The 20,104-nt window shown below is 34.4% G+C and overlaps 3 protein-coding genes across 4 annotated transcripts; 1 reads left to right on the top strand and 2 right to left on the bottom strand.

Annotated features, from left to right (window-relative positions):
- The first annotated feature begins 1,027 nt into the window (after positions 1-1,027).
- LOC103871850 (ABC transporter B family member 10) lies at positions 1,028-11,306 on the top strand. Of its 2 annotated transcripts, XM_009150163.3 has the most exons (13): positions 1,028-3,687; positions 4,993-5,047; positions 5,135-5,310; positions 5,537-5,737; positions 5,816-6,075; positions 6,175-6,703; positions 6,776-7,143; positions 7,218-7,606; positions 8,714-8,955; positions 9,054-9,301; positions 9,384-9,796; positions 9,896-10,236; positions 10,310-11,306. In XM_009150163.3, the coding sequence occupies exons 1-13, from the start codon at positions 3,436-3,438 to the stop codon at positions 10,511-10,513; spliced, it is 3,678 nt and encodes a 1,225-aa protein (XP_009148411.1). In that variant the 5' UTR covers positions 1,028-3,435; the 3' UTR covers positions 10,514-11,306. The 2 variants fall into 2 exon arrangements, with proteins under 2 accessions (XP_009148411.1, XP_033128851.1); XM_033272960.1 differs by having other exon boundaries at positions 6,175-7,143.
- LOC103871849 lies at positions 11,102-14,720 on the bottom strand. Its single transcript, XM_009150162.3, has 9 exons — positions 13,047-14,720; positions 12,587-12,906; positions 12,472-12,505; positions 12,155-12,379; positions 11,979-12,062; positions 11,832-11,897; positions 11,641-11,732; positions 11,520-11,567; positions 11,102-11,427 (listed from the first exon to the last, which is right to left on the bottom strand). The coding sequence occupies exons 2-9, from the start codon at positions 12,886-12,888 to the stop codon at positions 11,331-11,333; spliced, it is 948 nt and encodes a 315-aa protein (XP_009148410.1). The 5' UTR covers positions 12,889-12,906; positions 13,047-14,720; the 3' UTR covers positions 11,102-11,330.
- Positions 14,721-17,128: 2,408 nt separating this feature from the next.
- On the bottom strand, positions 17,129-18,374 carry LOC103871848. Its single transcript, XM_009150161.2, has 4 exons — positions 18,054-18,374; positions 17,839-17,944; positions 17,483-17,560; positions 17,129-17,358 (listed from the first exon to the last, which is right to left on the bottom strand). The coding sequence occupies exons 1-4, from the start codon at positions 18,129-18,131 to the stop codon at positions 17,315-17,317; spliced, it is 306 nt and encodes a 101-aa protein (XP_009148409.1). The 5' UTR covers positions 18,132-18,374; the 3' UTR covers positions 17,129-17,314.
- Positions 18,375-20,104: the final 1,730 nt, after the last annotated feature.

The raw sequence follows: 20,104 nt of genomic DNA, 5'->3' as shown, positions 1-20,104 counted from the left end.
TTTTAAATGCGGCGACACTTGGTATGTGTTTCTAGACACGTGGTACTCGTCACATGTTTTATTTTATCGAAACTTGTTTGGACTAAGAAGGAGAATCGTAATTTCGGTCTAAAACTCTCCGGTTTTAGAGCATCTCCATCCCTACTCCATTTTTTTTCTCTAAAATAGAGTAAAAGTGATTATAGAGTAAAAAATACTCCAACCCAATCTCATATCTCACTCCATAATGAAGTTTACTCCATAAATGGAGTAATCTATTTTTTGTTTTTTCATCACTCCATTATAGAATGAGAAATGAAGTAGGATTGGAGCAATTTTACTCCATTTTCACTTTTACTCCATTTTGGAGGAAAAAATGGTGTTTTACATTGGAAATGCTCTTAGTTGACTAGAAGTAGAAGAGATATTCTTTTTAGATATAGAGTTCGTGTTTTTAAGTTTGAGCAATCATATGGTTTGTATAAGAAATCATGTTGTTAAGATTCATATTACTTGTTCATTTGAGCAATAGAAGTGTGTCACAATCATTTTGGGTGGAGAAAGTGACAAGTTGGAAGATCAAAGCCCAAAACTATTTTGCAATGATCTGTTTTGTATAAGATCCATTAACAAAAATTCTAGAACTAAAAAGCGTAAAAAGTGTTACACTTGCATTTACAAATTATAACCCTAAGCTTCAGAAGTGTTACACTTGCATTTACAAATTATATGACAGACATTTGTAACTTTATTTTCAAAATTACCAAAAAGGGTACAACTGTCATTCAAACAAACACGAGAATCTGGCAACTTTATTTTCCACGAATGTGAATGTGATGATGCACAGCACGAAGCTTTTAACGGCCAAGCCGAATATTTTTGTGTAAAAAGGGTGAAAGTGGGGAACTTTTAGTTGTATGATGACTTGGACCAAACATATAATAAGATATGATATCATATCCACTAATTATTCACCTCCATCTCTAAGAATAAAATCAAATCAAATCAAATCATTCTCCTAGTCTGTACACGTATATCTCTCTTTATATATAACCCATTTAGACAGAGATTTCACCCACAAATCTTAAAGATAAAACCTCAAAACAAATAATTCACAAAGATCTTCAACGGAATGAAAGACATTTCCTCAGCCTGAGAGGCGCACCCAGAAAAAATGCAGAACAAGCCATTCAAGGAGGCGACAGAAGAATCTCATTTTGAAACATTCCCCCCAACATTTTGTTTAGTTTGGACGTCCGAAGCAAGGAGACCAAAACAAAAACAAAAGTTGGGTTTTATGGTAATTGCAATACGGCAAGTCATAAATCGGCATCAGACTCGTGTGATCAAGTTCTATTGATTTGATATCGATTAAGTAAAATAGAGCATGAATTGTCTTAAGTTCTAAGTTCTACAATATGAGATCAACTTTAATAATTTGCAACAGTAAGACCAAAAATTGTAGTATAGACCATCTTGTGATGTGTCTTTTCTTTCCCGTTTTGGTATAACAAGTGGATAATGTTTGCTCACAGGTCTTTATAATTAAGTTTCTGGTTTGTGATAAGAAAATCTATAAACTTCCATCTGAAAATCGTGACTGTTCTTAGACTACTTTTTTCCCATGGAAATTGTTAATCCATGTCTGAAATATATAACGAAAGATCACCTCGATCTTATTCAATCGGTGACGATTAGGAATGATGAGCGAGAAACATGCATGATGATCTGATAGTAGCCGCAAGGTGAAACTGTCACCCCCTATTGCTATCTAATTAACTTATATAAAATTAAATTGGAAAGATGAATATATCAAATGCTATATACTTGTTGTTAGGCAAACATGTTAACTGCATCATCAATTAACAATCAGAAACATTAGCTTTACAACAACAACGACAGAAGTTTCCCCGGCTGTATTTGCATGCAAGAAAATATACTTTGACAATACTAATACGAGGCTCGTGCAATAACACAATTCAGAAGAATAACTCTAAATGTCATGTAATCTTGCAGATTCACTCTCTTTGTCTCTTTGTCGAATTGATCGGTTCGGATGGGGTTCATGTCTGATTTTTCAAGGCCATCTGTGTAATTGGATTAGTGGTCCTCATTAGAAAACAAAAAAAAAAGTCCAAAGAAAATTTTAGCTGTGTATGTATATATTAATTTTGTTTCTTAAACTATTTTCAACACACTTAATATAATTTACTAGGAAATGAAAACAATGTAATAATTCGTTTGAGTCAGTCTTCTCTTTCTCTGTGTTCTAATAAACTCTTTATGTTGTTGAAAAAAAACATTTTTTCACAAAGATTTCATTCCAAAAGTTTATAAAGTGCCACTAAATTTAGTTTTTTTTAGTAGTTGATAAATTATAATTTTAGTCGATATAAAAAGGAAAGATGATATTTTCTTTGAGATAGAATAATTAGATTTTTTATTTAAAGTTTATGAGCTGTATTAAATGTCAATTATATATTTCTTAACCTGTATTTTCTATAAACTTTAAATATACTGGTATCTAATCAGTTATAGAAATGCCACTTAATTATTACCGTTTTCATAATTTTTAATATAAATCTAACTTTTCGAACTAAAGTTTATTTAACATACATACTTGAAATTTATATTTCTTAATTACTTTTATTTGAGTTTTTTATTTCTTTTCTGATAAAATTAAAAAAAAATATTAATTCCAAAAGTTCATAAATTGGCACCAAATTTAGTTTTGTATAGTTGATAAATTATAACTTTTGTCAATATAAAAAATAAAGATGACTATTTTTAGATAGAATAACTAGATTTTTTATTTAAAATTTGTGAGCTGTATAACATGTCAAATATATATATTTCTTATTATATATTTTTTTCTAGAAGCTTTAACTATACTGGAATCTAATCAGTTATAGAAATGCCACTTAATTATTATCGTTTCATATAATATCCAGGCTTTCAAATTTAAATACTACTATCTCCAAAATTATTTACAAATATCCCAAAATAGATATTTTCATTAACTTTCTATTTAAATTTTTTTTTGATAAAATGGGAATAAATATTTACTTAATTATTTGATGATAAAATCTAAATCGAATTTGATTGGTATGTATTGGAGGAATATTATTTACTTTTTCTGGTAATTTTCTACAAAACATGAAAAATAAAATTACATAAAAATAACCTTTAAATATGAAAAAATTACGGTCAGATTCGCAGTACCAACAAAATTCTCACAAATTATTAGTCTACGAACCAAGGACAGTTGAGTCTCTTGCTTGTCGTCAAAACTCAAACTTAATTAAAACCTAATTTACTTTCCTCCAACTCTTATATATATACATGTATGGCTTCTCATTTCTAGTGTCTCTCTCAAACTCACACTTTTCTCTCTATTAATTTATCTCGCAATCTCCTTCACTTTCTTTCCATCTAGACGCACCGCTTCACGTGAAAATGCAGCCGTCCGACGTTTCGGCAACTGTGGCCGAGAAGAAAGAGAAGGAGAAGAAGCGGCCAAGTGTATCAGTGTTCAAGCTTTTTTCCTTTGCTGATTTCTACGATTGCGTTCTGATGACTCTTGGATCCATTGGTGCGTGCATTCACGGTGCCTCCGTTCCAGTTTTCTTCATTTTCTTCGGCAAACTTATCAACATCATCGGTCTTGCTTACCTCTTCCCCCAAGAAGCTTCTCACAAAGTAGCCAAGGTCATATATATATTTTCATAATCGCTTATCCATAACTTAAGCTGTTGTGTTTGTTACGTTCAAATCCGTCCATCTGTTTTACCAAAAAAAAAACCGTCCATCTGACTAAGAAGTTCGATATTAATTGCATTGAATAGTATTGTTTAGAACTTGGAATGAATTGATTCGAATCTTGACTACACTAGAGTTAACATGACGATTCACAATATTCAGGAGCGATTAAGATCTAATAAATCCAACTTTTTAGAAATAAATATGATTCTTTGGGTTCAATGTATATGAGATACGTCAAATGAATCTCGGATGGAAGATCAAAATTGGTCAAAAGCTAATTCATTTTATTTGAAAATATATATGTACTTAATATAAATAGATTGCTAAAAGAAGTAATAAATATATTTGTACTTAACATGAATAGATTGCTAAGAAGTAATAATCTATTCAATTAAAATTGAAGTATATAATAATATACTTACCTATTTTAGTGTTTTTACAGATTTTCATTTTTTTTAACATAGTCTAACTATTTTATTTATTGTTTTATTTTAAAATTATTTCGACAACATTTATTACAAAAAAAACAAAAGTAATCTATTTGAAGTGTTTTATTACTTTTTTTACATTAATTTTTCATTTTAACTATATCATTAATTGTCTTTACTAATATATTTATATGCTAACCATAATAATTTGCCTAATAATTTGACATGTTTAAATAAATGATAAGAATTCAAAATGGTTAACAATTTTTTTTTGTTCACAAAATGAGTTAAGCATGGGTATTCGGGCGCTCTTTTGAGTACAAATCATTTTTTGGGTATCGGGTTTTTGGATTATGAAATTAGGCTTTGTTCGCGTATTATATATTTTTCGGGTGGATTTCAAGTCATGTCCTTCCATATCTGGGTGGCTTCGGTTCTGATGTATAGAAACTTAAAAGTATCCAAATAACCAAAACTAACCATATTACGGTTTTGGTATTATGTACCCAAAGTACCCATACGACGGTTCATATATTTTGTATCCAAACTAAAAATAACTTAAAAATAATCAAAAATAACCATATTACTGTTGGCAAAAAAAAGGTAACCATATTACTCTATTCGTTTTGAGTTCGATGTTGATGTGTAGTACCTAAAAATATTCAAATAGCTAATATACAATTAGTTATATGGTGATATATGTAAAATATATAACACTAACCATAAAAATAAATATTAAAAAAATAAAACCAATCTCTAGTTTATATTATTATGATTATGATTATGTTTACCCCGTTTAATTTGTATTTCTTTGACTATGCAGTACTCGCTGGATTTTGTATATCTGAGTGTGGCAATACTCTTCTCATCATGGTTAGGTAACAACATGACAAAGAACATATAAAACAATCATAATTTTTGAAGATACTGATACGAATAAGAATAATAAAAATGAATGCAAACAGAGGTTGCATGTTGGATGCATACGGGAGAAAGACAAGCTGCAAAAATAAGAAAAGCATATCTTCGGTCTATGTTAAGTCAAGACATAAGCTTATTCGACACCGAATCTTCCACCGGAGAAGTCATCTCCGCCATCACTTCCGACATACTTGTCGTCCAAGACGCTCTATCCGAAAAGGTACACTAAGGCCATCATGTTCGTTTTTCTATTTGATGAAGTATCTAGATGTAGCATCAAAATATAACATCTAAATATTGTATCAGATGTTGTTTTTTTATAGTTATTATTTGTATTCCGATTCAACATCTAGTTTTAAACGAACGACATCTGGAAACACTAATCGGTATCAGTATGATAACCTTAATCCGGTTTATGATATATGATAACCGGTATTTTGTCGCAGGTAGGAAACTTTCTGCACTGCATGAGCCGGTTTATAGCTGGTTTTGCAATCGGATTCGCGAGCGTATGGCAAATAAGTCTCGTCACTCTCTCCATAGTCCCACTCATTGCGGTCGCCGGTGGCATCTACGCTTATGTCAGCACCGGACTCCTCGCCAGTGTCCGAAAATCATACGTCAAAGCCGGCGAGATTGCGGAAGAGGTCGGTAACGTGCACAACAAGAAAAACTGTATCAGTGTGAGTAATTTTATTTAATACCATACTTTTCTTCAAACTCAGGTGATTGGGAATGTGAGGACCGTACAAGCATTCACGGGAGAAGAAAAGGCGGTGAGATCATACGGGGAAGCTCTGGAGAATACGTACACGTACGGGAGAAAAGCCGGTTTAGCTAAAGGACTAGGACTCGGTTCGATGCACTGTGTTCTGTTTTTGTCGTGGGCTTTGCTTGTTTGGTTCGCAAGCATCATTGTTCACAAGGGGATTGCTAATGGCGGCGAGTCTTTCACCACCATGCTCAACGTTGTCATCGCTGGCTTGTAATAATAAAAGTTTTTATCCTTTGTTTTTTTTTTTTACATTTTCTTTATTTTCTTCTGTTTTGTTGATCACAAAGACTCTGTTTTGGTTTTATTTAGGTCTCTTGGCCAGGCAGCGCCAGACATCTCCACATTTGTACGAGCGAGAGCTGCTGCTTATCCTATCTTTCAGATGATTGAACGGAACAAGGAGGTGAAAACAGGTCGTAAACTCGGGAAAGTAGACGGAGAGATTTGTTTCAGGGACGTGACTTTCACCTACCCGTCACGTCCCGACGTGGTGGTCTTTGACAAGCTAAACCTAGTGATCCCTGCTGGGAAAGTCGTTGCCCTTGTTGGAGGAAGCGGGTCAGGTAAAAGCACGGTGATATCTCTGATCGAGAGGTTCTACGAGCCTACCGATGGGGCGGTGTTTCTTGACGGGAACGATGTTAGATACCTTGATCTTAAGTGGCTTAGAGGACACATTGGTCTGGTTAATCAAGAGCCTGCTTTTTTTGCAACTACCATTCGTGAGAACATTATGTATGGTAAAGATGACGCGACTGATGAGGAAATCACCCGTGCAGTGACGCTCTCGGAAGCAGTTTCATTCATCAATAAGCTACCAGATGGTTTTGAAACACAGGTCTGTCGAAAATTAGATAACTTGGAAGCCAAGAAACAAACCCTAAACTTTGCTTGTTATTTGTTTTTACAGGTTGGCGAGAGGGGGGTTCAGCTATCAGGTGGGCAGAAGCAGACGATCACGATCTCGAGAGCCATCTTGAAGAACCCATCAATACTCTTACTGGACGAAGCAACAAGCGCGCTAGACGCAGAGTCAGAGAAAACCGTGCAAAAAGCTTTGGACAAAGTGATGGTCGGGAGAACAACGGTTGTGGTGGCTCATAGACTCTCCACCGTGAGAAACGCTGACATCATAGCCGTTGTTCACGGAGGAAACATCATTGAATCCGGAAGCCACGATGAACTCATCTCTAACCCGGACGGAGCTTACTCTTCTCTCTTACGTATCCAAGAAGCTGCAAACCCTAACGTAAACCACACTCCAAGCTTACCAGTCAGGTACTTAAACTTAAAGATGCCCAAATCTCGTGAAAATTTTCATCATGAAGGTTCTCTTTGTTTCGTTTTAACAGTACAGAACCCTTGCCGGAACGACCAATAACAAAGACGGACTTGTGTTCCATGGATCAATCAGGAAACCAACCAGACACAACTAGACAAGGCAAAGTAACATTGGGACGTCTCTACTCTATGATACGTCCTGACTGGAAGTATGGACTCTTTGGGTTGTTTGGTTCTTTAGTGGCCGGTTCTCAAATGCCGCTTTTCGCACTTGGGATCTCGCAGGCGTTAGTTTCTTATTACATGGACTGGGAGACGACTCAAAAAGAGGTCAAGAGGATCTCTATCCTCTTCTGTTGTGCCTCGGTCATTACCGTCATCTCACACGCCATCGAGCATACCACCTTTGGTATCATGGGTGAGCGTTTGACTCTCCGCGTCCGCCAAATGATGTTTTCAGGTACGCACAAACACAAAACCGCTAGCTGTTTAAATCATACTTCTTCCGTTTCAGATTGATTGTCGTTCTAGGTTTTTTCACAGATTAAGAAAACCGTTAAATGTCATGTTTTACCCCCAAATCAATAGATTGTTTATTTGACTATGTTAATTGATGAGTTAAGAGAATAGAGGTAAAATTGGAAAAACTAACAAATATAGTAAAAACTCTATAAATTAATAAACATGATAAATTAATAATAGTCCCAAATTGAACCGGTTCAAAATATGACACAAATCGATAAGAATATAATAATTATTAGAAAATCCTATGTAAATATATGGTCCCATTAAAATAAAAGTTAATAACTTATATGTATATATATATATATATATATATATATATATATATAAGTACTAGCAAACCATTGCATTATTTGTTTTATATTCACGATAAAATGATCTTTATATTTTTTTAATATTTTCTTTATATTTCATAATATTTTGATATTTAGTATAATTATATCTAAAACCACATTTAAATTCTGTGAAACATATTTTATGTATACCAAATCATATAATAAAAGTCATATAAAAGTCGCATTTCAAAATTTTAAGTAATGTATATACAGTAAAATCAAATATTTTTCTTATTTTATAAAAAAAAAATATTTTGAAATAGATAATCTACAAAAGTAAGATGACAAAAAAAATCTACAAAAGTAAACTTTCATAAATTAATAATTCTGTAAATTAATAAGATACCATAGACCAAGCATTATTAATTTTATAGAATTTTTACTTTAAATGCAATAAAAACATAAAACAACTCTTAAAATGAAATAAATTTTAAAATCTAGAATGCAAACTAATCTTAGAAAAACAACTTAAATGAATAAACAAGTTTCATATAGGAAAACAATAATATCATATTTTTGAAGCTGTATAAATATAAATATAAAAGGTTATAAATTATTTATTTACATTATCAATGTACAAACCTTAAGACAAATTATTTGACTCAATCATATTTATCTCTAAATACTTTTTTTGTTGTTTGTTTTGAGTTTGTTCTTAACAAGTTGATATGTGGATCTAATGTTTGGTTGTTGTCTTTTTGTACATTTAGCGATCCTGAGGAATGAAATTGGATGGTTTGATAAAGTGGATAACACTAGCTCAATGTTAGCGTCGCAGCTTGAAAGCGACAGCACTTTGCTTAGAACGATCGTGGTCGATAGGTCGACGATTCTGTTGGAGAATTTTGGACTAGTTGTGACATCTTTCATCATTTCTTTTATACTCAACTGGCGTCTCACTCTTGTTGTCTTGGCAAGATATCCATTGATCATCAGCGGACATATTAGTGAGGTAAAATACTCAGTTTATTGCGTTTTCTTTTTATTTCATATTTAAGCATTCACGTTTTTTATATTTTTTGTTGTTGTTGTTGTTGTTGTATTTGTTAGAAAATTTTCATGCAAGGCTATGGAGTAAACTTGAATAAAGCGTATTTAAAGGCTAACATGTTGGCCGGAGAGGCTATTAGCAACATTCGAACCGTAGCTGCCTTTTGTGCCGAGGTTAAGGTTCTAGAACTTTATTCCAACGAGCTTCGAGAACCTTCCGAACGTTCTTTTAGGCGTGGACAGATGGCTGGCATTTTGTACGGCGTCTCTCAGTTCTTCATCTTCTCCTCCTACGGCCTCGCCCTCTGGTATTTTATATTAAGCAATTTTACACAGAGAAATTAAGTAGAGAAGAGTGTAAAGATATTGATATGTTGGGTGTTGTAACAGGTACGGATCGGTTTTGATGGGGCAAGGATTATCAAGTTTCGAGTCTGTGATGAAAACATTCATGGTTTTGATAGTTACTGCGTTAGTGATGGGTGAAGTGTTGGCTCTAGCCCCTGATATACTTAAGGGAAACAAGATGGTTGCTTCGGTTTTCGAGCTATTGGACCGAAGAAGTCAGGTCGTTGGAGATAAAGGCGAGGAGCTGAGTAATGTGGAAGGTACTATTGAGCTCAAAGGTGTCCATTTCAGCTACCCTTCACGGCCTGATGTGACTATCTTCGGCGATTTCGACCTGACAGTTCCTTATGGGAAAAGCATGGCGCTCGTGGGACAAAGTGGGTCTGGGAAGAGTTCGGTCCTTTCGCTCATTCTTCGGTTCTATGATCCTACAGCCGGAATAATCATGATTGACGGTGAGTGCAAGCTCTTAACCTAATTACTTGAGTTACAAGAAACTCTGATCATAGGTATCTTGTACCACAAGAAATTGTTTAAAATCAAAATTATTACAGGACAAGACATCAGGAAACTGAAACTGAAATCGCTCCGAAGACACGTCGGTCTGGTTCAACAAGAACCGGCTCTTTTTGCGACAACTATCTACGAGAACATCTTGTATGGAAAAGAAGGAGCACTGGAGTCTGAAGTCATGGAAGCAGCTAAGCTTGCAAACGCTCACGACTTCATCTGCTCTCTCCCGGGAGGCTACTCAACTCAAGTTGGGGAACGTGGCATTCAAATGTCAGGCGGCCAGAGACAAAGGATAGCCATCGCTAGAGCCGTCCTCAAGAATCCAGCTATTCTGCTACTCGACGAAGCCACAAGCGCCTTGGACGTTGAATCAGAGCGTGTGGTAAGCTTTTTTTCCTTAGTATTTTAGGGTTTGGATCAAGATTTCTCACAAAGACTTAACTGGTTTATACTAGGTACAACAAGCATTGGATAGGCTAATGAGGAACAGGACCACGGTGGTAGTGGCTCACAGGCTATCGACGATCAAGAACTCAGATATGATAAGTGTGATACAAGAAGGTAAGATCATAGAGCAAGGCAGCCACAATAGCCTCATTGAGAATGAGAATGGTCCTTACTCTAGACTTATCAATCTCCAGCAGCATCAACTATCCTGAATGATTTATAATTGACCTGTCAAGAATCTTCTAAAATTTATCTTTCGATCATACTTTCTTTCATGATGATCTGATCATGTTTTTTCATATTTTATTTATCTTCGTGAGTTTAAGTATTTCCAAATAATTAAAGATGTTCTACGTCTCACATTAGTCTTGTAATTTATAGTTTGCAACTTACAAATGATTGGTTTTCCTCATAAAACAAATTATATTGTTCAAAACCATATTTGTATTTTATTGAGTAGTCTATTAAACGTTCAAATAATAATCTCATGTACCAAACATCTAATATCTTACAATACTTACATGCAAGTGTATACTATATTAGGAACAAACATCTTTTAAGTATTTTGATTAACAACTTATTTTCTGTTACAACTACTCTCATTCCCTGGAAAAGCTGGTGGTTGTATCAGTTGTTCATTCGATTTCAGAGTATGACTGACACCTAACTTGTAGCCAACGTTTCAGCTTTAACCATTTTGATTTGTTTTAATTCTTTTTTTTTTTGTCAGCAACATTTTGATTTGTTATAACATATAAGAAATTAGTTTTCACTGTAAACATTTTCCATAATTTGTCGTCTAACAATAAAGTAGGCATCTTTTTACCAAAAATAAATAAATCAAAGCAAGACATCTATCAATTGCTTAACCAAAAAGAATAGAAGAGAGAGAGATCTATCATTTGTTTTCTCCTGATTACATGTTTGACTTAGACCATGAGGTCCATGACTCCCTGACAGTGGTCTCCTCATGTGTGTTATCATCATCTCATGAACAGATAAGAGGATGACAAACTGAACCCAAAACTATCATGAGTTGTGACGCCGTAGCAAGGAACTCTTCATCTTTATGACCAAAGCGAAGACTGCAAAGCACGGTATATGCATCACTGTCACTCCCAAGTACCTGCACAAACATTAGGAAGCGATCACAACAAGTGTTTCTATTGAAAACTTTCCAGGGTACACACAAGATGTGAAGAGTTTATGAATGTGTACCATAAGGGTGCGTACGGTGAAGAAAGACTAAGAAATTGATATGGCCACCTGCACAAAACATGTATAAACAATATCACTTAAAACTCTTATGAAGAAAATAAAATGGTGCAAAAAGTGTTACCATAAGTTCTTGAAGGCATGGATTATCCACTGGTAAGCCACGTAAATGCAGCTCCAAAGTACAAAGTAAGAGATCCGGAACAGAGGGAACCGCTGGAACAGTGAAGAAAGATGATTTTTTTTTTGTTAAGTTCTAAATAAGAAAAGGCAGGAGATTCATGTATCAGCACACTATCTTTATTGAAGACTTACTAATGAATTGAGACACGTGTCACCGAGGAGAAACACAGCGTTGAGAGAATGCATACAAACATCTAGCTGCAATCCAAATTAAGATAATGTAAGGGTAAAGTGATCATAGAAAAATGAATCCAAATCACTCTAGAGAAGAGAACTTACAAAACTCAGTTTGTAACCATTAGTAAAGGGGTAGATAATCCCCCAAAACACGATATCTGTTAGCACAACAGCACCAGCACAAGTCTGCCACCAACATAAAACTTTGTTAAGTCATTCTGAAGCTTTGAGATGGCATTGTACAGTCTTCACTTTCTCAAGTCTCAACAAGAACTTACTTGGAACTGGATCTGAAAGACATAAACCCAAAACCCTGCTGCTTCTCGGACGGGTGCTTCTGAATGTTCAATGGGAGATTTTGGTGTAGTTCCAGCCTCATCACCGGTGATTGGTGGTCTATAAGTGCCTTGTTCTGGATCATGTATGCTTGTGTAACTCTCTGTGTGGCCACCAGCTTCTTTATTGTGGATGCAGCATCCGTAAATAGATAACAACGAAGCATACTACAAGAAAAAAAGAATCATGGATTCAATCAGTGTATGAAACTAAGACAGTAACCTCTACATGTAACGTTCAAAGAGAGAGATATACATACCCCAAAGTAGACTGTGACAAGAGTAAACGTCCACCTGTTTCACCAACAAAGTTTGAATCTTTTTCATTCACTTCATAAAAAAATTGAAAACAAAGTTAAATGATATAAAACTCACTGAGTATAGAAGTAAAATATGCCAGCTCCATCACGAACAACATTTGAAACGAGAAGAGTCAGCATTGCAGCAAATGAGAATACTCTAAAGGCAAGCAACCAACGAGGATGCACTCTTTTATAACATGTGCTCCAAGCTTCTTCTTGAAACAATGTCCCGGGGTGTTCTCGTCCTTCTCTTCTTTTGCCTTCGTATCTCCAAATGAGAATTGCTGCTAACAGTAGTGGAGCTAAGAGGATTAATGCGCAGCAAAGGACCCTCCAATTCAACCAGTAACTTGAGGCTGTTGTATCAGTAGCCATGGCACAGTCAACAGAGTCCTAACGATTCCAACCAAAAAAAAAAGCAAAAAGGTGAGACCTTTTTTGTATTAAATCAACTTCAAGTTCTCTAAATCAAAAACATTCCACAATAATAACAGAACATAAGAGAATCCTAAGAACAGAAGATTACAAAATACCCTTTTGTTCCGATGATGATTAAGAGACTCTTCGGATGATTCAGACAAGACTCTTTATTGCATGCTCTCGAGTTCTAATGAGAGACCAGAAGAAAAAGCAAAGATCTTTGTCGTATTATTAGTTGGTGGTTGACATAGGTAAGGAAGAGAGGAAGGTGGATAACCTTTTTTTGTCTTCCCGTACGTATATCTCTTTAAAGGAATCTCGGAACTGGCCAGACCAATCGCAATTTGTTTTGTTACAAGGCCCGGTTATGTTCGGTTTAAGATATGGGTCCCTTCGTTTTTTTTTCTGTTGGTTCAACCTCACAACCATATCACTTAAAACCGGACTAAACCAGGCTTGAGTGTCCCTTTTTTTGAACAAAAAGGAACTACTTTTTATTTTCTACTTATATAAGTCATAGATATTTGAAATAAAATATCCATCATTCCAAATTTCCAATAGTATATTTTGACGTATGAATCTTTCACTGCTTTTTTTTTTGCCAAATTTCTAACATTGGATTCGTAGTTTTCAATGAATTTATTATAAACTAGTATTATCACCCCGTGCTAAGCACGGGAAAACTTTTCTTGTATTTAAACTATCTTTAAAAAAAAAGTTGCAACAGATTTATTTTATGTTTTTATCAAAATGGAACTTATTTAGACACATTTTTCCTGGAGTTGGATACCACCTAGTAATATCATATTTGATCCATTCAGGTTTATTTGTATTTGTTTTTTTAATTAAGTGTTCCTTTTTACTTAAAATTAATATAATAAAAACTAATAAAACCGTTTTTTCTCTCTCAAACCGTGCGACTTCTGAAGCGATAAATAAAAGTCAACACCTTCTTCACTATAACCTCCGGCCGGCGCCGGCTCCGGCGTCGGTACGTACTCTTGTTTTTCTTACTGTTTTCTAGTTTGTGTTTTAGTGTGTCAATAAAGTATGATTTCGTTGAAATCATTGTCACACTGTCTCCTCTATTCCGGCCAACGTCGCGTGATGGTTTCGCAGTGGGCATACAAGTTTCTGTTTATCAATTGGCTCATTGGGCAGTCACGGCGTTTGGGTCAGATTTGTGACAAATCCATCTTCTCCCTAATTGGTGAGTTTTTTATCTCCTTAATTGTTGAGTGTGATCTTCTGGCAAACAAAATTTGGAGGTTCTGTTTTGTCGGTGTGTTCCCATGGCTGGTAAGTCATGGCGGTTTATTCTCTCCAGAAAATTCTTTGAAAGAATTGAGAGCCCCATGTAACAAAAAAAGGAATCTCAAACCGCCATGGACATGGAATAGAAGGAATCTCAAACCGCCATGGACATGGAATAGATTACGTACTTCGTGTGCTTTAGACAATCTATCTTGGATGATTGTGGCTCCACTACTTCGGAGCGATAAGATTCAGCATTATTTGACAATAAAAAGGGAAATGGATCGTTTATGTGAAGGCATGGAATGGAAGACGATGGTGTTTGATTATTATCAATGTCAATTTGAGGAATTATGTATGGTATGGATATGGAATACAACAAAGCATGTTATCTCCTGCAGCGGGAGTATATGGAATGGGCAACGATGTAACAGATGGATCGTGCCTCCTGATCTATTAAGTGATGAAAGGCGTTGGATCACAATGGATGATAGCCGAACACAAGATCATATAAGGCCGAGAACAACGATAGAAAAGTTAGTGAATCAGTCTATCCTGCAAAGTGAGTTAGGAAGCATCGTGTTATTACTTTTCTGTTATCATGTTCAGTTTAAAAATGTATTTGTTGTATGTTTCGATTCTGATACTTTGTTAAACTTCAGTTGATATTAATAAAAGTAAGGCGTTAAAAAAAAAAAAAAAAAAAAAAAAAAAAAAAAAAAAAAACTATGAAACTAAACATGTATGTAAAATAGTTAATAGACCTACAAAAATTTGTAAGATAGTCTAATATACTCTTCTATAAAAAACATAGATATGTAAATAGTCAAACCATGACAAACAAATTTGTAAATATCCAATTTGAATCATCATAGCTGTTGATACTCTTTCCCCTCGGTAAAGTAGCTATCACGTCAATTATTTGTTAGCAATGGCTCATGGGATATGATTTCTTCAAAGCTACAAAAAACAAAATAGAGATTCTAGTAACATAGGAGAGAGAATCAGAGACAAAATACCACTTGTTTTCATTTATGCATGGTTATGCTCGTGTTCTATGTTTGTTGCAGAAAAGGCTAGATGGTTTTGTTTTGTTCATTTTTCTTTTTTCTTTCTTTTTTCTCCGTTTCTGCTTTTTTTATTAATGCAGAAGTAAGGCAAGTAGTTTCATAAAGATTTGACAAAGAACAGATTTCTAAATATCTATTTTGTAGATAATAGAATTGAAGTGCTTATCGTTACCTTAGTTTGTGGCTTTGTGCAAACCTTGATTTCTCATCCTTTTATTGAAAGTAAGTTTCGAAACAGAAGCATAACCAAGTGTCATTTTCCCTGAAATGAACATTTAAGAAATTATTAATTGAGAGTCAGAGGAAACTGAATCTATATTGAAAATAATCATTTAAAAATTAAAATAAGAGTAACTGTAAATTTGTATGGAATTTGTTTCTGCGCAGAGTAAGAACTCGACAGAAGGAAACTGAAGCTATGAGAAGAAAGTAAAATCTATGTTAAGAAAACAGAAGAGTAAAATAAATAAGATTAAAACAGTTTCTGATCGTGATTTTATCTTGAACGTGTTGGTGATTGTGTTGGTGATTATGCGAGAAAAAATAGGGATTTAACAAAGTATTCTGGGACCAGGATTTTTTTAAAGGGCATTATTTGTATTTTTTGTAAATAAATTCCATGTGGCACATTTTAATTGGTGGAGTGACTTGTGCTTTAGTATATAAAGGATTCAATATGCTATACTGTACTTATGCTTCATAGATCTTTTTCTTTTTACTCTGGTATGATACCAGTGGTATCTTACATATTCAAAGTGAAATTCAGATGCGGTGCGGATTGGTTTAGTCTTTGTGTCACGTTTGTAGTTTATCTAAGCGATGGTCCGATGAAATCACTTGGAGCAAGAAAAAACAGCAACTGAAACGTAAAATAAATAGGTGTTTTCCTGCACCTTGTGCAGTGATAAATTTTTTAAAAGTTAAATATATTTAAAATGAAATTTATTAATATTATATATTTTAATTTTGACTAATATTTAATATAAAGTTGATTATTTAAGCATAAAATTAAGAAAAAAATAATTTTATTTATTTTAAATTACATTTAATAATATATATGTAATATATTTAAAATTCGAATCTTAGATAAAATTTTTATCTATTTATTTTGGTTAAATGTATTAAATCAACTTGTATAAATTACTAAAAAATCTATAAAAATTGTATAGTTATTAAAAATTATAACCAAATAATATTTATAAAATTTGTAGATATTTAAAAGAAACTAATGAAATTACGATTAACAATTTATTAATATTTTAAAAAAGATGTAGAAAATTTTGAAAAATTTGTAATAAAGATTGTATAATTATAAAAATACAATTAAATAATGTATTTCGAAATTTATAATGCATATTTCAATATGTTTATTTTAGTGATGATTTATGAATTATTACCATATTTTAAGAAGTTTACCAAAAATATAAATTAACATTAAATGTAATGTATTAGTTATTGTCATATTCTATAAAGTTTACCAAAAATATATGTCAGTAATAAATGTGATTGTCCATGTCATATTAACTATAAGCCATGTCATCAATCTTGGTAGCCATGTCATCATTGTTTTTGTAAAAATGATTGTAGAGAGAACATGTGGCAAAATCACTTCACAAATATAGTTTAGAGGATTCTTATTAAGGGTTTTCAATATATTTTTTTTTTGGTAAAAAAAACTGTATTGGGTAAATTTTTTATAGTAACTAGACTCTACCGCAACCGGTGCCCCAAATCCAAGAAAACCCCTTAGGATTTTTTTGGAGAGTCATAGTACCACTGCGCTGACAGAAAATCAAACATGCAACGGGGAACCACTGGAATAAAAACCATTTTTTTTTTGGTAAAAAAACTGTTTTGGGTAAACTGTTTTCAATTACTAGACTGCATCTAAACAAGCAAGCTTAGAAATAGATCACACAATAATAGAGAAACCATTTCACATAAAAGGTCTACATATATATAAGATGATTAGTTCATCTTAGCTATCTATAGGAACCGAGGTTTCAAGCTTTTTCTCTTACATATCTAAAAGCCTAAAAGCAAAGTCTTTCGCTATATCATATCTTTCTCGCAAACCTCGGCGATCTCCGAACATATCCACCTGATCAAAAGTCATGGGAAAAAAAACTCTCGTAAGAATCGTTTCAAACATCAGTATTCATTGATGTTTGGTAGATATGTTGATTGAGAAATTAATTTGGAATTTATTCACGATTAATTCTTACTTAAGAATGGCCTAGGAGAGACGAAATGCCCATACGTTTCAAAGAAGTCCTTATTTTCCCTTTGAAGTCCTCTCCAAACTGCAAACAAAACAGAAACATTTGTGACGTTCTATCAATTAATGTGTCGACTGCCGATATACAAATGACTAACATGATCCAAACGTCGTCACAATATTCACCTCAATTTCTTGGAAACCTATATCTAAAATATCATATGCGCTTTACATTTTTACCAAAAAAAAAAAAAAATCATCTTCGAACTAGTATAACGAACCCTTAAAAGTTTAAACAATTTTGATATATAGATTGTGTACAAACAAAGGCTATAAATATGTGTAATGGTTATAAAGACTAACCGGTGAGCGTAACGAGCGGTAGAATGCTTGCGTGGTGGTCTAACGCCTTGACGCATTCGTCACGAGTCATACGGAGTATAATGCATCTCTCTATCATATGTTGAACCTACCAAAGTCGACCACTAATGTTTAGGATTCTTACACCAAATAAAAACGCATAAACTGGAAAAAAAGAACAGCATAAACTGTATATATGTATAGATAGATATACGTACCATGCGAATGTATGTATGTGGTTGGCAATGGAGACAAGGGAGGTTCTGTTGTGATTGGTCATCATGATGAGTACACATTTTCTTCTTCTCTTTTGAAGGTTGTTCGTCTTCTTAGATCTCCAATTGATTTGGGGACAAATCCAAGAACTCTGGAAGAGAATTATTTGAGTTATAACGGAAAGATACAAAACATGAAGATATTTTTATTGTGACAAGATTATGAAGCCTTTAAATATAGATACACATGCATATACACATACGCTGATACACATGTGGGTATATTGGATAGTGTTATTTAATGAGTTATCCAAGAGAAATCCAAGTGAAGGGCTACAAATAGAGGAGAGGATCCAAAGGATAGATTCTCTATCTGTCACTTTTTCAACTTGATCACATTTTTTTAGTTGATACTAACTTGTCTTTTGACTATGACTTCACAGTTCACTTTGTTTTTTTTTCTTACTTCGTAGGAAATATATTATCTAGCAAACTTTAATTAGGATTTTTGTCAGTTTATTTAATCGGGTAATGTGGATTTCAAAGACTTAATTATCGGGCGAAAAACTTTTGGCGACTTCTAAACCAATCGAACATATATTCAAATACGAACCAAAACCCTTTCCAAAACTTAATTTTCATTTGTTGTGTGGTCGGTCCTACGATATTATTATAAGAAAATCGAAATAATAAACTTAGATTATATATAATTCCTTAACCCGGAATGAATAAATGGTTATGTGGCATATAGTGCCAAATCCTTGATAAGTATGACCTATCCGGCTTGTAGAAATATGTCATCTTATCTTCTAAGTCTCTTAGCCAAGGAGAAGGTTTCAAGCTAATGTTGGTCTTATGAAAGGCACGTGAGTTGGGCATGCTTTGGCTAAGTTCAAGTGGGGTTAAGAGAGTCATTAACCACTTAAGCTGAAGATATTTTTTCTGAGCTGGATCAAGTCATCGTCATCTTCACGGGACGGAGAAGATACGGTTACGACGTCGAGGTTTGTAACAGAACGGTGAGCAGAGAAAGAGCTCGTGCTCGGGAGAGAGAGAGCTCGAGACAGAGAGAGAGAGATCGTGAGTGAGAGAGAGCTAGTGAGGGAAGGAGTTTCTCTGTGTATCTAGCTAAACTCATCTTCTTGTTTCTTCTTCCTAAATCATACCTCATCTCTAGGTGATTGTAACAGAGATAGAGAGGAAGAAGGTCTCCTGTGATTGTACTCTTCTCAGTTCATCTATTGGAAAGGTTGAGAGACCTAATTCTCTCTCCGGTGAGTATAGCGGCTTCTCCACATCGGAGGAGTGCGGTGAACACCGGGTTACAAAAACTCTTGTGTCGTTTACTTTCTCGCTTGATTCGTTTCCACACTGCGATTGATTGTTTCCGATAGATTTGCGATTTGAGATACATTGAAGCTTGCAGGAAACCGATAGAATCCTCAACAAGTGGTATCAGAGCGCTGGTTATGGCGATTCAAGGATTCATCGGTAACGAATCTTGATCGATTCTGAAGAAGAAGAATCAGAGTTTCGGTAGTCTGGAGATCGCATCGCTCTCATATCAAGTGTGACGAATCAGAGCTGATGTCGTTCATTATGCAGCGTCAGCGTCAAAGGAAGAAGAAAGTGATGTTTGCTTGTGGTAGACGAAGAAGACGTCGGAAGCGTAAGAAAGAACGTACACGGAGGAAGATCCAGTCGGATCTATTGGTTTCTGGTTTGTAAAACCATGTGCAGAAGCAAGGTGATCTATCTTGAGGCTAGATTCATAGTCTGGTGTGAGATTATGATGAAGAGACTTGCTAGCTATGTTGTGTTATTCACAAGAAAGGAAAGATCCGTAGAGGCTGAAGCAAGAATGAGATACAGAAGGGAGAGATAGAGTATTCAGAGGAAGGAGAAAGCAAGTACAAGATAGAGAGATCAAGTAAAAGATCATAGCTCTTGAGTCACCATTGCTTTCCCCTGTTCCAGCTGCGTGTCTTCGTTGTTATCGGAGGAATTGAAGGCTGAGTGTTCGTCGTCTTCTTCGTAGCTGCTGATATACTCCT

This window comes from Brassica rapa, chromosome A06, assembly GCF_000309985.2.
Source record: "Brassica rapa cultivar Chiifu-401-42 chromosome A06, CAAS_Brap_v3.01, whole genome shotgun sequence".
NCBI lineage: Eukaryota > Viridiplantae > Streptophyta > Magnoliopsida > Brassicales > Brassicaceae > Brassica > Brassica rapa.
Note: the sequence above shows the minus strand (reverse complement) of the source record. Positions and strands in the feature narration are given on the sequence as shown.

Coding starts and splice junctions, on each gene's coding strand:
- LOC103871849 (XM_009150162.3), bottom strand. CDS start 12,888: ATGGCTACTGATACAACAGCCTCAAGTTACTGGTTGAATTGGAGGGTC. Junction 11,898..11,978: donor ATGGTTACAAACTGAGTTTT/GTAAGTTCTCTT, acceptor TTTGGATTGCAG/CTAGATGTTTGTATGCATTC. Junction 11,733..11,831: donor ACACGTGTCTCAATTCATTA/GTAAGTCTTCAA, acceptor TCACTGTTCCAG/CGGTTCCCTCTGTTCCGGAT.
- LOC103871848 (XM_009150161.2), bottom strand. CDS start 18,131: ATGTGTACTCATCATGATGACCAATCACAACAGAACCTCCCTTGTCTC. Junction 17,561..17,838: donor ACCGCTCGTTACGCTCACCG/GTTAGTCTTTAT, acceptor TTTTGTTTGCAG/TTTGGAGAGGACTTCAAAGG. Junction 17,359..17,482: donor CTCTCCTAGGCCATTCTTAA/GTAAGAATTAAT, acceptor ACTTTTGATCAG/GTGGATATGTTCGGAGATCG.
- LOC103871850 (XM_033272960.1), top strand. CDS start 3,436: ATGCAGCCGTCCGACGTTTCGGCAACTGTGGCCGAGAAGAAAGAGAAG. Junction 3,688..4,992: donor CTTCTCACAAAGTAGCCAAG/GTCATATATATA, acceptor TTGACTATGCAG/TACTCGCTGGATTTTGTATA. Junction 5,048..5,134: donor ACTCTTCTCATCATGGTTAG/GTAACAACATGA, acceptor GAATGCAAACAG/AGGTTGCATGTTGGATGCAT.